The 20,304-nt window shown below is 44.2% G+C and overlaps 1 protein-coding gene across 10 annotated transcripts in view; it reads left to right on the forward strand.

The window, feature by feature from the left end:
• The window catches only part of foxp2 (forkhead box P2), a 108,538-nt gene that overhangs the window by 35,668 nt on the left and 52,566 nt on the right, over positions 1–20,304 (forward strand). For 8 of the 10 annotated variants that reach the window (XM_034578341.1, XM_034578345.1, XM_034578342.1 and 5 more), the window contains exon 4: positions 6,371–6,557. The exons of the other annotated variants lie outside the window; for them this stretch is intronic. In XM_034578341.1, coding sequence (XP_034434232.1) covers positions 6,381–6,557 — 177 coding nt within the window. In that variant the 5' untranslated portion in view covers positions 6,371–6,380. The remainder of the gene's footprint in view (positions 1–6,370; positions 6,558–20,304) is intronic. 10 annotated transcript variants of the gene reach the window in all.

The raw sequence follows: 20,304 nt of genomic DNA on the forward strand, positions 1-20,304 counted from the left end.
AGAATTTGTCCATTTTCTTCTCCTTTTTTTTTTTTTACAGCTCGTGCTCCGTGTCAAAGCAGCTAAGTCCTGATTGCTGACACAGAATATAACGCCTCTTTTGCGAGTGGGAAAACTTCCCCGCGAGAGGTCTATAAATACAGGCAGGTCGGAAGTACCCCTGCGTTCGCCGGCGCACCTCCTCTGCACTCGGTAAAGATGATTGGATGAGACAATGAGGCCTCCCCTCTTTATAGGTCAATTAGCCCTGATTAGGTGGGCCGAGTTAATTAATGGAATTGGCAAATATGCAAATGGGAGCCGACTGATCAGCTTTCGTCACTGTCTTGCTCGTGCGCGCGCACAAGCCGGGGCCATCTCCTGCATCAGCAGAGTGAGGAGCCTGATGGGTAAAAATGTAAATGATATGGGACGAGCCTAAATGCTGGAGAAAACTCTCCTCCTCTTTTTGACTCTTTCTGCGAGGTGTGTGTGTGACAGACTCGCACATTTATTCCTGCAGCAGTGTTTTTTTTATCATTAATAAATAACTTCTTATATATTAAATTTAATCTTAAACTATTTCTCCTATTTTTCACGAGTAATTGGATAGTCCGTGTACAATAACTGTTTAGCCATTGTCGTATTTCCGAGCTGGTTGTATTCATATAGAAAGTGAATTTGTATTAACGTAGTATCATGTGCACTATTCATCTGTGCCTCATGCATTTGATTCTGAGGAGACATTGTGCGGACGGCACAATTGAACATGCACTTTACACTCTTTCCTCTGGTTTTCTTTGTCATTTCCCTTCTCTCTCTCCGCGCTCCACAAACACTGACTCCTCACACACGCTCACACACTCCATTCAGGGACGCTCACACACACTCTGGCAAATAGTCTGTCTTTTATCTTATTCTGTCTCATCTCCTTATGGTAAATAGAAGAGAATTAAGTTCTGAACATTTCTCGACTTGAACGCCCTCCTATCACAGAACTACAATTTATTGTCGGCTCAAATGAAGAATTGAAATATGACTGAGGTTTTTGTCAACGTGGGGCTCATTGGACAGGAGATAACCACATTTGATTCTGTTGCTTTGAATAATGTTAATCCTGGAGGAAAAAAAGGCAAAGTCCATTATTCACATTCATCTCTTTTCATTTGGCCCCACTCCTGATTTTGTAAATATGATTTCTTCAGCCCCCTTTTCTCTCCAAAGCAATCTTTATTCACTGCTGAAGCACTTTTGAAATTCCTGTATCTGAGAGCAGAAACCATTATCATACACAGGTTTATAAGAAGTAGTCATTAATGCCCCTTTATGGTGGCTCCTTAGTGCCAAAAAGGAAGCTTTTAATTCTAAGGCACGACAGCCCGGCTTTGCCTTATTTAATCCAGGGGACTGGGTTTTGTCGAACGCAGCTTTCCAAGTGGTCGTTTTTCCATCTCCGACACCAAACTCACTGCTGAGGGCTGTAATAAACTGCCTGTGGTGTTCCTGCGCCGTTACAACTCGCTCCCAGGAAAAAAAATTACACTTCACCCAAGTACAAACAAACATATGATCGTAATGAAATATTTGTCGAAGGCATAAATCTATGCACAAAGTTATTTTGAACTCTTATTTTTGCCTTTCATTATTTGGTCTTGGAGTAAATTCCTCACTTTTAAATTGCGCTGGTTTTAAGCAGTCAGCCCATATGTGGCATTTTGATTTATTAAGCAATCTGAAGTTTTGAATATGGGAGCCCTTGCCCTTGCCCAGTTACTTCTTTATTTTGTATGCACACTAACTTATGGCAATGATGAATTAATTTCACTCAAGCACAGAATCTGTGATTATTTTAAATGGTAGCCGTATCTCCACTTGATCAGGGAGCTGTGAGGAGTCAGCAGACTGTGAAATGTAATTTCTATTATTATTATTTCTTTATTATTTTGATCTCGCAATCCCCGCGAATTCCAGTCGGGCCACCTGAAATTGGAGCTGGTAATGAACGGGCGTCTGGGATCACCGCTTTACAGGTCACTTCTTTTTTCTTTTTTCTTTGTCATCCTACAATGAAAATATTTTTTGCAACTCATGCATATTCGATGGCGTAATGGATCAGTGTTCTAGATAGAGATGCAGCGGAGAACATCCTCATGCTGAAAATGGATCGTCCAGAGACTCCAGTGTCATGCCTGTTGTGTGTTAACAACGTATCGTGCGTGTGTGAAGGTGTGTGTGTGTGTGTGTTGAATTCCCCAGTGTTCCAGTGCTGGAGCACAGCAGACAGCTGTGTATTCCCACTAGATGGATGGCCAGTGTCATAGTGTGTGTTTACTGCACATGATAGAGCGGGAGACAGGCCAGGTAATGAGGCTACATTAAGGGCTTTTAGAGCTCGCAAACAAAGATGGAGGGCTGCTTCTTTCCCCTTTAATGATAGGTGTGTGTGTGTGTGTGTGTGTGTGTGTGTGTGTGAGTGTGAGAAACAGTAGTGTTTGTGTGTGAGACAATGAAAAGGCTCGGTTCTCCTCACTCACATCTTTTGTTGTCACTTCTCGGAAAGACAGAGGGGTGAATTTCTCCCGATGTCTGGGCCAAATGCGTCGTCAGGGCCCTCCCCTGGATTCTGATAGAAGAGGCAGATTTGCGTAGTTGTGAGATTCAAGTGTAAATATTTGCCCGAGCTGAAGAGGAACAGCAAGCGAGACCAAGGAATGAGACAAAAGCCGGAGTTGGACTGAAGCTCTGCAAATAAAATGTCTGTCTTTGTCTCGCCTTTGCTCTATCAGGAAATACCTTTCTTTCCGCTCAGCCCTCAGTAGAAATGTTGGGAGCCATCAGAGACGGTTGACGGCAGTGAATTTAGAGTGTTATCTCCGTCTCTCACTATCTTCCCACCACCCCACAACCTAAACACTTAGTATCACTATCATCTTCCTTCCCAAAGCTATACATCTGCAGAATTACCAGCGTATTACAAGGGCAATGACAGCTTTCCTCTCTGTTTCCGATCGTGATAATAAGCAGTCTAGGTTCTCCCTCATTGGAAGATTATGGCTTGAGGAAATGGCATCAAATGGTGGGTGTGTTGAAATGCAGGACACCAGCAATTTATGGGATGTCAAACACACGTGTGGGCAAGCCAGCAGCCTCGCTCATGCGGTATTAAGACTGCCTAACGCCGACGCGGCCTCAGTTGATACCGTAGCCCCGGGTGGCGTGGCTCCTTACGACCCAGTTGGTTTAGGGACAGGCTGAGCAGGGGTCAGGGCTGGTACCCCTCAGGGGGAGAGGGTGCAGGGCACGGAGAACCTGCGGTGGGCACACACATGCACAAGTGTAGATACACACTTGCACACAAGTCACACCCTCAGGTGCTGAATATTGTCACTATCTGTCTCTCTTGAGTATTGAGTGTGTGTGTGTGTGTGTGTGTGTGTTGGGGGGGGGGGGGGGGTACAGTGTGTCTCTCTCTCTCTCTCTCTCTCTCTCTCTCTCTCTCTCTCTCTCTCTCTCTCTCTCTCTCTCTGTGTGACAGTTCCATCACCCCAACAGTCAGATCTGCAGCTTGGTCGCCCGCTCATCATTGCAGCCCGGCTGTGTTTCTAATTGACATTCTAATTGGCAGATTTGAATGCCGCCTTTAGATGGCTAATTAATTTATCTCACCGCTGTCATTAAGGTTAAAGCACCATCTGATCTCTGCGAATATACTTTGCATATATCTGCATTATCATTATGTCGCAGTTACACATATTGCACAGATTTTATTTTGGAGGAGACGGAGGAGGGACGGTTATAGCGCAGAGATAAAGCTGGACATTGGGCTTTTATTATTTTTTTATTAAATAAAAATTACGCTTTTTGTCATTTTTTATTTCTTCAAATTGTTCTGTTTATCATATCCATGGTTTATTGTTTATATTAAGAACATTAAAAAGCAAATTAAATTTGTTAATATCAAAGCAGCAATTTATCCCCTGGATGTCCACCATCATTTTCATTGCGTTCAGATATTATTAAAAATTCTTATTTCATCGTCTCATCTATATATATATATATATATATATGTGTGTATATATATATATATATATATATATATACATATCTTCAAGTTTTCTGAACATCCATCGCCTAAGAAAGAAAGCAAAAAAAAAGAGAGCGAGAGAGATCCTGTCTCCATTAGAATGTTCATAAAATCGTAGTAAAGGCAATCAGACAGTCTTTCTCTGAATATTTTAAACATTGGCCATGTAAAATTTATGCCTAATTTGAATACTTATTAGCCGGCTGATCTCGGCTGCAGCCTTGAGTTTCTTATGCTGAGATTCATCACCGGATTGGATGTCACATTGTGCCAGCTCTCCCACCCTCACCCCTCACAAAAACCACCACCTTCCTCCCTCCCTCCCTCCTTCCCTCCCACACACTCTCCCTCTCTCATTCTTTTCCCTCCGTCACCCTCCGCCCTCTCCTCTGCGCTCCTGTCCCCCTCTCTGTCTTTTTTCCTGCGTCTCTTTCCATCAGTAGCGAGCGGCGTGGTGTTAAACAGTGGCCTGTTTGTTCACAAGCATGCCTTGTCCCGGCCTCTTCCCTATTTACTTGTGTCCCGGGCAGCTGTCGCCCTGCTCTGTGTAACTGCTCGGCCCTGTTTGTTCTCCCCCGGCTGGATCCTGTTTATCCTGGCTGTAGACATCCTTTAAGGCCTGTCCTGTATCTGCCCCTTGTCAAACACACACACACACACACACACACACACACACACACACACACACACACACACACACACACGGAAGGACATGGACACACTTCTATTAAAACTGGCCAAAGAACACACATGTGCACACATGCCCACAAAAACACACACAGTCGTAATCATCATCCCTCTTTTGTTGCACGTGTGTGGATTGTTTTATTGCTCCTGCACATGTAATTTATTATGTAAAATGTTAATGTAAAAGTGGAAAAACTGCTGTTCAAGTAGGAATTGGAATAATAGCACGAAAGCAAACTTCCTCCATAATATTAACTATATATTTTGTATCATTTTAAATATTAATGTCGTAATCTTTTTAATTTTAAATACTAATAATTATTTTTCTCATAGAGACAGGGCAAAATCAATAGTTCCATCTTCAGTTGCTGTTTGTCACTTATTTATTTATCGTGTGTGTCGACTGATGTTGGGTTGGGGTCGTCTCTGCCCCAGTAAAGGTACAGAGCATTAAATCCAGGGGAAATGATGAAACATTTATTACTGGAGAGAGAGAGAGGAGGTAATATGCATAATTTATGCTGTTTTTTAGCACAATCATTAGTGATATTTGTGATAGATTTCCCCCCCCCTTTTCTCTCCTCCTTTTCTCTCCATCTCTCACCAATTTCCATATCTAATAAATACGACAGAATTAATTTAATATCTCATATTTATTTACTGGGGTTTTAAAGAAATAGTCTCAGATTCTACATTGCCCAGCACTAAGTTTGATTACTGCACAACATCTGGTTTAATTGTGTCCTGTTGAGAGCAGCAATATTTTTTTATCTGTGAAATATCACAAATAAAAACTGAATATATGAGGTTTGATTAAAGGAAAAAAAAACAATAAATGAGACATGAGCATCGATGGGAGCCTGCGAGGCAGATTTTATTTAGCCACAGCAAAGACGACAAAACCATCACAGCGTTCATCACCAGCCCTGCACCATGTGATGTGGCACCTCCTCCTCCTCCTCTTTCCTCCTCCTCCAGCCCCATCCCCAAATTTTAATTTTGCATGATTAGCTTTGCGTCATTAGGCAACTTCATTCAGTTGCGACACTAAAAATCGGGCAGCTTCAACACGTCAGTTATTTTAAGAGTGCTGGCCGTGCTTCTCTTTCTCCGGTGTGTGTCTGTGTGTGTGTGTGTTTGTGTGTGTGTGTGTGGTGGTGCCTGGCTGTCTCAAAGTGTTATGGAGATATTGAAAAAGCATTTATGAATCACATATTTGTTCAAGCTCTCATTGTTTTTACTTCTCACAAATGTATTTTCTATTTAAAAGAATAGTAATTAGAAAAGTTTCAAGAAACATGAAAGCCAAGTGCTTTGATGTTTCCAATTTTTGTGGATTAAAAACATTTGCTATATTTAGGAACCCCTCCCATTTCTAATAGCACCAGGATGTGCATCTCTTTGTATTGCTTCATTTACACAATGAATGCATAATTGCTCCTCCTGCATCCCCCCCCCTCTCTTTCTCCCTTTCCCCCCTCCCTCGTCTTTAAATGCTTTAATTTGCAGAGGGGGGCCGAGGGCTTGATAATGGAAGCGTTAAAAAAAAAAAAAAATAGGAGGGAAGAAGGGGGGAAAATTGTAGGAGAGCCCTAACCGGTGCCTCTTAATCACTTCTAGGTTTTAAATCATGATGATGCAGGAGTCGGCCACAGAGACAATAAGCAACAGTTCAATGAGTCAAAATGGAATGAGCACCCTAAGCAGCAGCCAATTAGAGGCTGGCAGTAGAGATGGGAGATCAAGCGCTGGTGACACGAGCAGCGAAGTAAGCACAGTCGAGCTGCTGCATCTGCAACAACAGCAGGTAAGTTGTGTTTCTCCCCCGTCTCGTTCATGCCGCTCTCCCTCGCTCTCTCTCTCCCTCTCCCTCTCACTGTTTCCCCCCATTGCTCGCTCTCCCACTCTGCTCTGCTCTCTTCTCAGACAGCGCTGGGTTTTTTTTCTACATAGGCAGGATAAGATATTGTGCTGTATCTTTTTTTCATTTTTTACGTTATTTGTTTGTGTTGTTTAGCAGAGGAGGAAAAAGAATTGTTGTTTTTTTTGTATTAGGCTGTTTGTGTTGTGGTGGTAAATATTCTCATTAGTGTGTCGGGAGCTGACAGCACGGCTCGCCTGGAGCTGTTGCCTGCAGTGTGTTGAAAATGTTTTGCGGTGACAGTTAGAAGATTTTGTTGTGTTTTTTGTTTAGTTGCTTTGGTTCATCATTTTGTATTAAAGAGCTTTTGTTGAAGCCGTGCAAGGCCGTGTGAGAGAGTTAAAGCGTGTGTCTGAGAGAGAGTGTGTGTGTGTGTGTGTGTGTGTGCAGAAGTGTGTGTGGGTTGGAGCATAGTACGGATGAATTTGGATAGTGTGTGTGCATGTGTGAGTTTGTGTCATGGCAGTGCTGTATCCACCAGAGGGCCTCCTAATTCGGCTCACACACAGATTCTGAAGCTCCGACCACAGACCCAGCAGCTACAGAGAAACCTCTGACCATTTGCATGCAAGCTCTCCATTTCACTTCTCGAAATTCATTTTTATTTCACCTCAATTTAAGATTATTTCTTCTCTGAGCGACTTGATAATATCGCTCCCTGCCTGTTTTCTATTTATCGTATTGATTTCAGGGACTTTTCCCCTAAATCTCTTTAATCTCTTAAATATTTTTCATGTTTTATTGTACTGACTCTGCAGTGGGTATCTGGTGGGTGTGTGTGTGTGGGGTGGTCGCCGGGGGATAGGAGTTGTGAAAGTCAGTCGCCATGCAGAGTAAAGGAGTCAAGTGTCTCTCGTGTCTTTTCACTGTGAATGATGGCTTTGACAGTTCGCCAAAAGAGCAGTGGGAGACGAGGTCAGAGGGCCGTGCTTCGGGGTGGACGGGTGGGGGGGGGGGGGGGGACAACGCTGCAAGTTTTATAACGATGCGTGTCGTCCTCTTCGGATGGATGGGATATTTCCATGCAAGCGCAAATTTGTGTGTGTGTGTGTGTTTATGCGTGTGTGTATTTGTGGCCGCAGCTGAAGCCTTGCAGGGGTCAGCTCGGTCAGGGCAATACAATAGATGCCGATATGTTGCTCTGTGTGTGTGTGTGTGTATGAATGTTCTGCAGGCTCGCCCCCACCACCACCACCACCACCACCACCTCCTCCACCCCCCCCCTTTACCCCGATTGCCTCCCAGCATCCACCCTTAATCCACACCAGTATGTCCTGCTGGTGGCTATATAGGCATCACAGCACTGTGGCCTCAACCCCCCATTTATCACCACTCTACCACTCTACGCACACACTTAGACACACACACACACAGGCGATTGGGGTCGATTCCCTCCCTCTCTCTGCCATCACTCTTTTACGTTTGAAGGTGTAAGGTTTCAAGGGCTGCAGTCTTCTGCAGATAGAAAGAGATTAAGAGCAAGACAGAAAGATACTGTTTAAGTGTTGTACCATTGAAACCTCAGAGGCAGCACTGCAGAACTTAAGAAAAACGAAAAGATTAAAAAAAATAAGTAAATACCTTTAACTGAGAAAGAAAATAAGATTTAAGTAGTAGATTTATTGATCTAATATCAGATGAAATTACTATTAAAACTCTGTTAGTCATCTCAAAACAATGAAAGATTAAAAAAAATAGACCACAAACCGCAAGTGTCTTAGTCAAGTCTCCAAGATGGACATATGGCTAAGAGAAGAACCCGTGGTTGTGGTGGGGGGTGAGTGGATTGGGAGGATGAGGGGTGTGGGGTTGGTATGATAGCGTGCACCTCGTAAAAAAAAAAGAGACGGCCTGAACCCTGAGACAGACACATTGAAATGAGCAGTCCAGCTAACAGGTCTCCGGAGGCTTTTTAAAACAGGGGCCCTGTGCTGTTAACTTCACACACACTTCCTGTGGCGTGCGCTCTAACGCTGCATCTCTTTGCGTCGTCCAGGAAAGGAAAGGTTTTTTCTTCTTTTGAATACATTTGTCAGCACAGTGCGAGTTTCGCAGTCGCTTGCATGTTTTTCCGAGGAAGCTGATTGTTGTGTTGGCAGGTCCGTGTCTGTGAATGACAGCTTGCATGATATCGTGTGTACATATATGCACACGTCCATCCAATGCTTTTTTTTGCACCTGTGTGCAGGAGGGAAAAAAAATCCAGTCCACGTCCACTCTTGAGTGCATTTTGAAGGAAGGCTGTTGGGTTTAATTTTCCACCCGCATTTGGAATGACATTGAGTGGTCCGGTGGGTATAGACGCTCGAGTCTCTCATCACGCTGCTGGGGGGATGATTAATAATAAGCACTGATGAATTCTCCACTGTCCCTGTGGGTTGTGCCATTACCTAGCTGCTCCAAAATACCACCTGCAGCTATAATTAGAAAAAGCAGCGTCTTAAGGTCTCGTCGCCTTAGATTCGGCCAAAGGCTTTATAGGACACATCAAGGTACACAGGAGTAATTTTTTCCCATATTCAAATATTGATATTTTAATTCTTTTCCTTCAACCAAACAAATAATGGACTTGTTTTGCACTGATTTCATTGTGAAAGTCACTCACTCCCTTATCCTTGCATCTAACTCATAACCATTATGTCACAATTGAATTTCCAGCCCCTAATTCCTGTCAGGGTTTCATCACCCCGCTCCCAAGGTTGTCTAAATAGACCTAATTTGATTTGAGATCACAGATTAGATACCCACTGTATCTGATTGCAATTTGCCAGCGACAGATATGTATCAGAGCAAATGATGAATGTTACACAACCCTAATTACTATGCTAAAACGATCACTATAAAAGCCCCCTGTTAAAAAAAGAGCAAAGAAATATGCTGAGCTTATAGTCTCAATCAGTTTATCATTGACCCCAGTCAGTTCTATGTTTTAATACCATATGCTGTACATGGGGGCCATGCATTGATCTTTGGATCCATACCATAATGTCCATAATGAGCCTGTTAGTTGATTACAGTGGTCTGTAGACTTAATCCTGCCAGGGTTATCAGTGGGATTGATGAGCCAATACTCTGGACTACTGCCTCCTCTAAATGGGCTCGCTGCTGTAGGAAGTGTATTGATATTCAGAGCAAGATGGAGGCCGTGGCTTATATATTGTGGTCGGGTCAGGAGATTTAACCAAAGACCCATGGGTGGCCTGTGGGGACAACCGTCTGTTACTGCAACTCATAGACTGTATATAAAGATAAACGAGGCGTATCCACTTCCTCCAACTATCAAGAGAGGAAGCCATCTTTGAGAAACAATGTATTTTGACTTTTTAACTTGGTTCCTGTCCTATCTATTAACATGGAGGAGGCAGGTTAAATGATATATACTGCAGCCAGCCACCAGTTGGCGATCGAGACCCTTTTGGTTAATTTCGTCCATGCCTGACATTTCACAAACAACAAACAGTTTAGTGGATGCCTTTTATTTTTTCATGTTGCATTCCTTTTTACTTGTTTGCGAGGACAAATATTTATTTACTCTTACGACATTTGTAAGCAACTTTAGCAGAAGTGCACGTAATGGTAAACTTGTCGTATGTGCATTTTTAGTGTTTTCCTGAGGCACATGATGCAGCAAAAATGCAAACCATCCCAACCCCATTTAAATGACTGCAGCATTTTGACAGGAATTACAATAAGTGCGCCCGGGTGCCATCTTTCTTCTCGGCTACCCCTGTCGCTACACGAGAGCTAGGCAGTGGTCCAACTTGAGAGTGACAGCAATTAACCTGGCTCCGTGGCTGTTTAGCTGGAGGAAATGGAAGGGATGAGGAATCTGACAGCAAGTGATGGGTAATATTTAGGGTTTAGGGGCAAATGAAATTTCCCCCCAAAAATGAAAGTCATTAGGGAGAAAGTTACCCCACAGACAAAGGACAAAATGATTTTGTGTGCGTGTGTGTGTGTCTGTGCGTGTGTGTGTGTGTGCACTCTCATTTGACGGATGTGAGCTCACCTCCCTCTTATAACGACTCAAGTTTGTTGTTTAGCGTCAGTAAATACTCACACTCTCTAAAACACTGACACACACCATCACCTCCCACAAACAAGCCTCAAGCATCTTTTTCTCTCTGCCCTTCACCTGCCTCTCCGTCTTCCTCTCAGTGTCGTCTTTGTCAAACACACACACACACACACACACACACACACACACACACACACACACACACACACACACCTCTAAGATGCAAATCTGGGCTTTGCCCTTGAGCATAATTTTAAGGCCTAATCACCCAGACTGTCCCTTTGGATGGAGGAGGGGAGGGAGGGAGGGAGGACGGTGTCTCTCATTTGCACCCTTACACAAAGAAGCTCATTAGGTTTATCTTCCAGGCCTGAGATTGCCCCACTCAACTGTGTAAATAAGACACCAGCCCCGGCCTGACGCATCAATCACCTCTCAGGACAGGAGAAAGACCTCTGCTGAAATATGAACGATTTCATAAAGGGGTCTTTTGTTCACCTTCCTCATCATCTGTGCCGAGATAAGGTTTTTTTTTTTCTGTTAAAGGCTGGAGACGCATAAGAGAAGCAGCACGTGCTGTATGTCTTTGTAAAATTATTGCCCCTTTCATTGAAAAGATCTCTCCCCCCCCCCTTCCTCCACAATCCTCGTGTCTGACTTATTTACAATGAAAGCCGTCCCCTCTTTTTATTTCAAACCTGACTTTAGGCAGACAGTCCCTGCAGAATGGAACATACAGGCCTGTGACATATAGGCCTGTAGTTTCCCCCTCTGCGATGACACTAAAGATATAGGGTGTGAATGACAGCACGGCTACTGTTTGCTCCCTCTTCCCCAGACAAAACACAGTATTATTCTATTATCTATCTAGACGCCAACCTCTTCTTCCTCCTCCTCTCACTCTGTCTCCCCTCGTTTTTTTTCTTCCTCTCCCTCCGTCTCATTCTTCAGCTCCTTGAAACCTGGGCTGTCCATCTATGTTTAAGACACATTACATGTGGCCTCCTGGAATTTACAGTGGCGCTCTCCCAGTAACTCCATTTCGTGCCAGGAGTCCCCCGAGAGCGTGGCGAAATGTCAAGCTGCAAAGGCTTGAAAGAGAGACGAGGAGAAAGGGGACAGTACGAGAGGAGGGGGGGGGTGAGCGATGGAGGAATTGAGAAGAGAGGATGAGAGAGATACTGAGTGAAATCTGCTGGAAATAAATGCTTATGGGTATTTTATGCTCAAGTGGTCGGGAGCTGTGGCGAGGGCAGAGCGGGGCCGAGGGGGACACAGGTAGAAAACAGATCGTTGTTTTTGTATGTACTTGTGTGTGTGTGTGTGTGTGTGTGTGTGTGTGTATGCGGGATATCAACTGCGGAGGGCACTCAAATTTATTGAATACAGAAAGCTGATGTACATTAACCCATCAAGACCTAAGGTGCCGAACAGAAACGCACTTTAAAACCTAAGAGTTGTTTATAAACCTGACTACCACCTGAAACCTGAGAGTTTTCAGAAGAGCTGAATCATGATGCATTTCATTAGTCGCGTGTCAAATGTCCCATCTGGCCTTAACCGTATGTACACGCATGCATCGCATTCCGTCTTAAAGGTATATACTCACATATGTTTCATCCGGTGTAAATGGGTCGACGTAATGGAAATGTGTTAAATACAAGTCAGTTGGTATTCTGCCTACATCAGGCCTTTTCTTTGACCCTTCCTCTTTTCCTCTTTGTGTTGCACATTAGCCCAGTGACAAAGGAAGTGGGCCAGGGTTAACCACCTCGGTGTAAATAGGAGGCAGTCATTCAGTATAGCACATACAGTCACCAATAGTCCTGCAGTCCTCTAGTCAACCCTAGTGCCGGCTGGGATCAATGGCCACTTCACAACTCATTTCCTTTTACGCCTCCCTAACTGCCCCGCTCCAGCTCTGGGAAAATAAATGGGACTGGATCTATAAGTCCACACACACACATACAAACACGCACTGACTCGCGGACTCTAAAGGACCTGAGCGATCGCTCCGGCTCAATACCCTCCGCGATAATTTATTGGCGAACTGCCTCTGTGGTGAATGGCGTATCATCTTCGGCGGCCTCACGAGCGAAAACAGGCATTCTGTCATTGTTTGTTGCCACTCCCCTGTTGTTGGCTTAAACAGAGTACCAGTCATTAATATAGCTGGGTGGAGTGTTACTGTCACACACGGGCTGAATACATACATGTAAATGGCTCCTGTTTTGCCCTAATGTGGAGTTGAGGAGGATGGAGGAAACACGTGTGGCGGGGTGTGTTTTTCCCGATGCCTACAAGGTAACGCTTTGCTGCCTGCCTTTTCTGCAAATGGTCCCCTCCCCCCCCACCACCATCACCACCACCCCCCGAAAAAAAAAGCCAAGTAGCTTATAGTCATTTGATAGGCCACGACACCGCTATCCATTTAACAGAGCTTAAAAATCCTACATATGCATATGCCAGGGTGACTTAAGCTGACAACCAAAAGACAGGATTTGCTAGAAGGCAGCTTTGGAGTGTTGTGAATTTAACAAGCATGTCTAGTATTACAGTTCCTCTCCGCTTTAGCCATGAATAGTAACAAATCAGACTCTGAAACGCATGCCCGGTGGTTTGTTGTGTACCCCACCGCCCCTCCTGTAACTAATATTAAAATGACTTCAAATCTGGTTAAGAAGACGACTAGCAGCATCTTTAATGTCGCCGGTGCTCTCGTTCTCTAATGCGCGGCCCAGAATCTCTGCTAAACAGATTCCAGGTATCATATTTTCTATGTCGCGTTTGTTAACACTCCCTGCTTGCTCCGATTACCTTCATCCCCTGACCCATTTTTTTTTATTTTTTATGAATGCATAAATGGCTCTTTCCTCCTCCCCAGTTGTTTGTAGTTGCAACGCTATCAGGCTGCAAGGGGAGATGCTCTTTGCGGCGTAGCCTCCAAACACCATATACATATGTAAGAGAGCCAGTCGGGCTCTCAGCCCGTCTCCTCTTCACAGCTTTTCATACAAATGCAGTAAATAAGCTGCGGCCGTGGGGAATTGGAGGCTCCAAACAGACGATACTGACTGACATGTCACTTAGCGCCGGCTTTGGCTCTCTTCACTGCGGGCTTTAGAAGTGAAGCTGCGGGATTTTACAGTGTATCAGTCAAGGTCAGGTCCTCCACTCGCTGTCAAGGTGGACTGACATCTTTATCACTTACAACTTTCATAATATTAGGTGCTATATTTTTAAATGTGTGCAAATTAGTGAAGTTCCGATACCATTTTTCCCTTCCTTATACTTGGACTTTGTGTATCTGCCAAAACAGAGTACCGATCCGACAAATAACAACTTGTATAACGTATTTTAACAGCTGGATGCTACCAGCCCTGTATGGAAGTGATGATTGCGATCATTGTTTTTTGGCCTAACTCAGGATAAAACCTCTGAAAAACAAATGCAGCCTCAGTAGCAGTACAGCACAACTAATGTTTTGGAGCTGCGAAGGAGAAGTGATTTCCCGGGGAAAAGAAAAATTTATGTTGGTGAAACTACTTTAATGAAGTGTTATTGGATCTATACATGGATTGAAATACTTGCAGATGCCCAACCCGGCCTTTTCTGCAGTATCGGAGGCACTTCTGATGCTGGTATCAGTGTCTAATGCAAATAGAACAAAGAGTTTGGCTTGTGAGAAAGATTTCTTAATCAAAATCTGCTTAAAAGTCAAGTCCTTTGGGCGGGTGGGCTGAATATTAGTTTTGGGCAGGTACAGAGAAGCAGACGTTCTCTCATGTGAGGTTAATGATGGGAGTCAGAGATAGAGAAAGGCCTGCCATATGCCCCCCACCCCACTGCTCAGACAGCCTGCCATTCCTCATCAGGACCTAACCGCTGCTTATTTACCCCACACCCGGCAACTTAACTCGCTCGAATTGATCAGCGACAGCAGTGGAAATCTGCTTGTTCCACCCCGATAAAAAAAGACGCCCGCGAGCATATGTAGAACATGCTCTGCGGGCCGGGCGCAGCACTTCAAGCTCGACTAGACACTAAGCTGATATTGGTTTCACGCTTGAGCCCGCGGCGCAGAATCTTCCAATGGAAACCCGGAGATTTGATTGTTTCTGCATATGCATTTATCAGAAGTTTACAAGATAAATATACATTAGGCAGGTGGCCTGACCATGCGTGGTATTATTTCAGTCATGCTGTTCTCCTCTGTCACCTGTTTGGACTTCATCATCCATTTCAGCGTGAACCTGATAATCATAATTTGCTCAAAAACTTCAAATGGATTTGGTTTTTCTAGATTTCTTTTCCTCCCCAGAAATTCTGTCGCAGTGAGGAAATACGTCTTTGTTGGCAGAAGTTTTAAATGTTTGAGGAGAGAATCCCTCTATAAATCACTGGAACTGCTTGTTTTTCCTCTGCTCAGACACTGATAGCCAACACAAAGCGCATGGAAAGAGCACAATGACGTAACGCACAAGTTGCCGTCTCGACAATACGTGTAAAATAACCTCCTTAATTTTGTAATGCCTCCACCGCAGCCCTAAATGATGTGTCATTTATCTTTCATCCAAATTTTCAACTGGAGGGTTTTATTTTTTTCAATCTGTAATTGTTCTGTCCTTGTATGGAGTGCTCTGAAGGGAGTGATCATGCTTTTGGCACATTTATCAAAGCCCAAGAAAGAAAAAAAAAAATGCGGATAGGAGGCCCCTTTTCTCACATAGCCGAACTAAGTGTGCAACAGAGTGATACATTTTCTTGTTAGGAGAAATTACATCCACTAACTTGAGCTACTTTAGCATGAAATTGAAAAAGAAGCATTTCTTGTGAATTTCCATTCTTGATTCAATGAAAGATGTAGATTAGCCCCTCGGAGAGGGCGGCGAATGAGAATGAAACTAAAGAAGGATGACTCGGCTCGCTTGTTCTCAGAAGCGTGATATAGGATGCTGCTGGGAAAGGCTTTGTTTATGGAGGCATGGTTCAGTCAGGCTGGTTCCAGATTAAAGAAAAATGTTAAAACATCTCTCTCCCTGCTTCTACGTGTGTGTGAGGTGGTGTACGCTCATGCATTCCCACACAAACCTCATGAATTTTTGCATTCTTATCACACTCTCTCCACTGCGATAGCTCTCCTCTCTACCTCTTCCTCGCATTTCATACACACACACATTTGCCAACACACAAACATGCAAACACACGTTTTAGTGGTGGTGGTGTTGGTGTGGAACAGCTGATTGATAGATGCCAGGTGTCAGAGTGGAAGCCGGATAACTATATCTTCTCCAGCTCACTTAAAGGTCAAACGCACATCGCTGTAATTGGAATATTCACGAGACAACCACCTAGGTACAACGCAGGGAGGAAGAAAGAAGGAGGAGGAGGAGGAGCGGAGAGAAGGAGAAGTGTTACATCAGAGTAAGGAGAGAGAGAGGGGAAGGGAGGTGAGCGTGATCCATGGCCCCCTCCACAGGCAGATGGTAGTGGCTATTTATTGAGTTGATCTTGGGGGAAGTGTGCTAGTCATTGAAAGATATATCACTCTAAATGGAGTGCAACCTCACTGAGGAGACCGGGGGCTAACTGCAAGAACGAGGAGTCACATAAACTTTTATAAACGATGTAATGACCACTAAATGTCTGTCCTGACTTGCTCTAGTAGTAGGAAACAAGTATCAATCAAGTTTCCTCCTCTTACCTGATATAGGAAGTAAGTAAAAGTTGGAAAATGTGCTGTTTACAGCAGTAAATGTTTGTCATTAAGGCTGAAGGCAAAGAGATGAGGACATCAGGGTGCTATCTCTCTTCACTTCCAGTCACATGAGCAACACTGAGCACTTAACCTCTGCAGCTTTGCAGAAAGAGACAGACAGACACTCCTACTATTGACCTGCAACAGCAGAGCTCCCAGGACGGAGTCTTATACGCATGCACTAAACAGACATACAGGCTTGGGTTGCTGGAGTCAACACAGGCGCAAGATTCAAAGGTGGGCGGGATTCTCAAATCTATGCTGAAACTGAACCCTTAAACCACCACATCGTTCCCCTCATGTCCTCTGACACTGCTGCCTTAGTCCCGGCTGTCTCAGCACCAGCAGACTGCACCAGCGGTCCTAGCTTAGGTGTGTTTGCTGCTACTGGTGTCGTCATGCATAGCTAGACAACCTTGATAACTTAGCTTAGCATTCTACGGACATTTTTTGAATTCCAAGGAGAGGCCCTTCAGCCAAAACATAGGGGTTAAGTTTCACTTGGGTGACAATATTTATTTGAATTCTGGACAGTGTGCAGAGAATCAGGTCTGTACATTGTCCGTTTGAGACCTGTTCTCATCCACTGGAAATAAGTTTGGTTTAGAGGAGAGGTGGCAACTGGGTAATGTGTGCTGGCATGCAGATAGAAAGCATCATCTACACGCTCTCTGTGAATTGTCCTGGCAGTGACCTGCTCCATTCACACATCGGCTCGGTCATTACACAGCCTCTGTCTTAGGGAGCTAGACGGGAAGTCTGTTGACTTTCATGTCAAACTCATTCGGACATTTGCGTCCACACACACACACATCTCCTCTTAGTAATGTCTCTTTAAGTTCAGGATTGCATAATAGATAATACAAGCATAAAAGCACCACAGCTCTCCAGTTTTCTTCCTAATCATTGTTTTGTGTTCTGTATGCATGCTGTGTGTTACCTACCCAGCATGCAGCAGCTGAGATGGGCCAGCCAGGGCTTACCCAACCTTTTTTATTTGTCCATCTTTGTTTGTGCATGTGTCTTTTTATGTACATAGCACATATGCACACGTTTGTGTCAGCACATTGATCGTTTCAACTGCATCTATTGATATTGGCATTCCTCGCAAAACAAGACGGCTCCGCGGCAGCTGCTTGCTCTCTGGTGCCACAGTCAGTTTACTAGTCGCCTCTGGCCATGTTTTTTGGAGTGGGAGCCTCTTAATAAGGCCTTGTCAACAAAGACAGACACGAGCGCTGTGAAAAACAACTTCATTCTGTCTGATCCACTGACAAGAAGGGCGAGAAAAGCCCCAGTTTGCACTAAAATACAGCTGTTCCCCGAATATATATATATATATATATATATATAATTTATATACATATAATATCATACAGACAGCTGTTACTACTATAGGCTCCGTAAATTGAGGCCAAAACCTCTTGATAGCCCCCTTGGTGGCTGGCGTCAGTATAGGTCACAAATCAAGCCTCCTCTATGTTAATAGATGGGATTTTGAAACTAAAAAGTCAAAATACATGTCAAATAAGTATTTTGCAAAGATGAAGTCAGTGTTCGTATCCGGGATATTTTAGCTTCTCTTCTGGACAGTGGGAGGAAGCGGAGAAGCGCCTTCCATCTTTACGTACAGTTCACGTGATTATCGCTCTCCTTATAAGCAACTAGGTCAAAGCGATTGATTTCTTTTCCCAATCCCACAATTCCAGTTTTTTTTCCACTGGACTCAGCCTCCTTTTCCAAATGAACCACGTCTGGCTTGAACGCAACATTTCCTATTGGGTATTCATCCAGCTGTTTGACCTCCACTCGTCTGGAACTGTGAAAAGGAGAGGGATCATAATCACCTGAAGAGGAAATCAAGCGCTTCAGGGGAGAGAAAGTGTGTAACGCTGAGAGAATGTGTCTGTTTGTGTTTTTCCTTTTTTTTCTCATATATGGCTGCAGGGCTGCACAGTCCAACACTCGTGGCTCAGGCCAGCTTTGCTTTTGCTCGGAGAACACTTGACCTCTCTAAGACACACACACACACACACACACACACACACACACACACACACACACACGGACTGTCCGCCTCGAACACACACGCACCTCTCTCTTCTCCCACCCCCACACACGCCTTGGACGAACTCTTCTTGTTCCGTCTCTATTTTCCCTCCTCTCTGTCTCTTTGTGATAGTATATTGTGGAGCTCTCTCCGTCGCCGGGCTCTAAAGGACTTCCCTAAGAGCAGCAGTAGATAAAAAAAAGCGGCGCTGAATGGGCCTGCTGTCACCTTATCTAAACGCAGCAATGCAGCACAGGTCATAGTAGACTTGCTAAAGCCACCAGCGGAGACAGAGCAAAGGAAGCAGGTGCATTGTCGGGGTAAATTGGATTCCATAAGTAATGAAGCATGGAAAGAGATGCTCCGAGACAATGGACAGAAGAACGTCTGAAGAACAGAAGCAGTGAAGACATCTGGATTTGAGTTTAGCCAATTTTATGCTCCAACTTTCAGACCTGATAAAAATGTATGTATATATATATATATATATATATTTGTTTCAGGAAGACAAAGCGCTCTTGTTTTAAATTTCATTTCACGTTACTCACGTTTATTCTCCCGTGCTCAAACAGATATATCATTGTGTTTGCACAGAACAGCAGCAGGAGGTCGGGATGTGAGTGAATGTTCGCGACGGCAGGCCACGCTCGCTGTTATTGCTGGCATGTGGCCTCCCGGCATCTCTGCAGACACATACATATTAGCTCACATATATATATATATATATATATAAATATACATGTATGCACCCGTCAACTCTCCCTCACAGACATAAACACACTCGCTTTATGTGCGATGGGCAAAACAGACCTGTGTTTCGTAAAAAAAAAACAAGTGAGAGGTTACACAATACAGCCAGGCGCCCCTCCTATACTCCCCACCGCTCATCTCTCTCTTTCCTTCCTGGGGTAGCAGCGAGCAAATTCATCTTGTCAATCCTCCCGGGAGGGTGTAGCTATGCAGCTCTGTTTACTGTGGCAGAAAGTTAATATAAATTTTCATCAGTGGGGGAAGTTTACACATATGATTCTATTTGTCCTTCATTATTAGCACCTGAGTCTGGGGCTGGGTCGGCATAATTGTCTACAGACACAGGCCAAATAGATGCAAGGGAAAGGCAAATAAGCACAGCCCAAAAATAATTTGATGCTTGTGTGTTACAATCCTCCACCCTAGGAATTTTTAATCTAGAGAATCAATAAACAAGGAGTGGGAGACGTGTTTGTGTGCGTCTATGAGTGTGTGTCTGTGTGTGTGTGTGTGTGTGTCAGGAAAGATGAGGGTAAGAAATGAATAATGTGATTTGAGCATGTGGAGAGAGGGAGGGAGAAGGAAGAAAGGTGAGAGAGAAAGAGTTGAGTTGAATTCCAAGGAGTTGAAGAGAGTAAGCGCTCAATATGTAGGGTTTAGGGAAGAATACAAGAGGCCGAGACAACAAATGAAGACAAGACAAAGTGTATTCTCATGCTCGGATTCAGACGGAGGAAGCTGAAGTAGCTGAAAACTCTGACGCGGAGATAGCGGAGTGGGACACAGGAGCCCATTGTTCTCCTGGATAGTTTTACCTCCGTTCCAGAGGTCCAAGGAGATTCTCCACGGACCTTCCCCCTCCTCCTCCTCCTCCCTTTTCTTTCTCCCCCCCCTCCCTTGTTCACTGCAGACTGTTGATTTATTGAGTCATACATTCAAATGCTCATTACTCCTACATACTTTCCAAATTCTTCTCTTCCTCCCTCCTTTCTTTCCCTTTTGGTTTCTCGCCAGTTTCGCATGAAAGCACCATGTGAGAAGGTTTCTGTTGGGACTT

Source organism: Hippoglossus hippoglossus, chromosome 23, assembly GCF_009819705.1.
Source record: "Hippoglossus hippoglossus isolate fHipHip1 chromosome 23, fHipHip1.pri, whole genome shotgun sequence".
Taxonomy (NCBI): domain Eukaryota; kingdom Metazoa; phylum Chordata; class Actinopteri; order Pleuronectiformes; family Pleuronectidae; genus Hippoglossus; species Hippoglossus hippoglossus.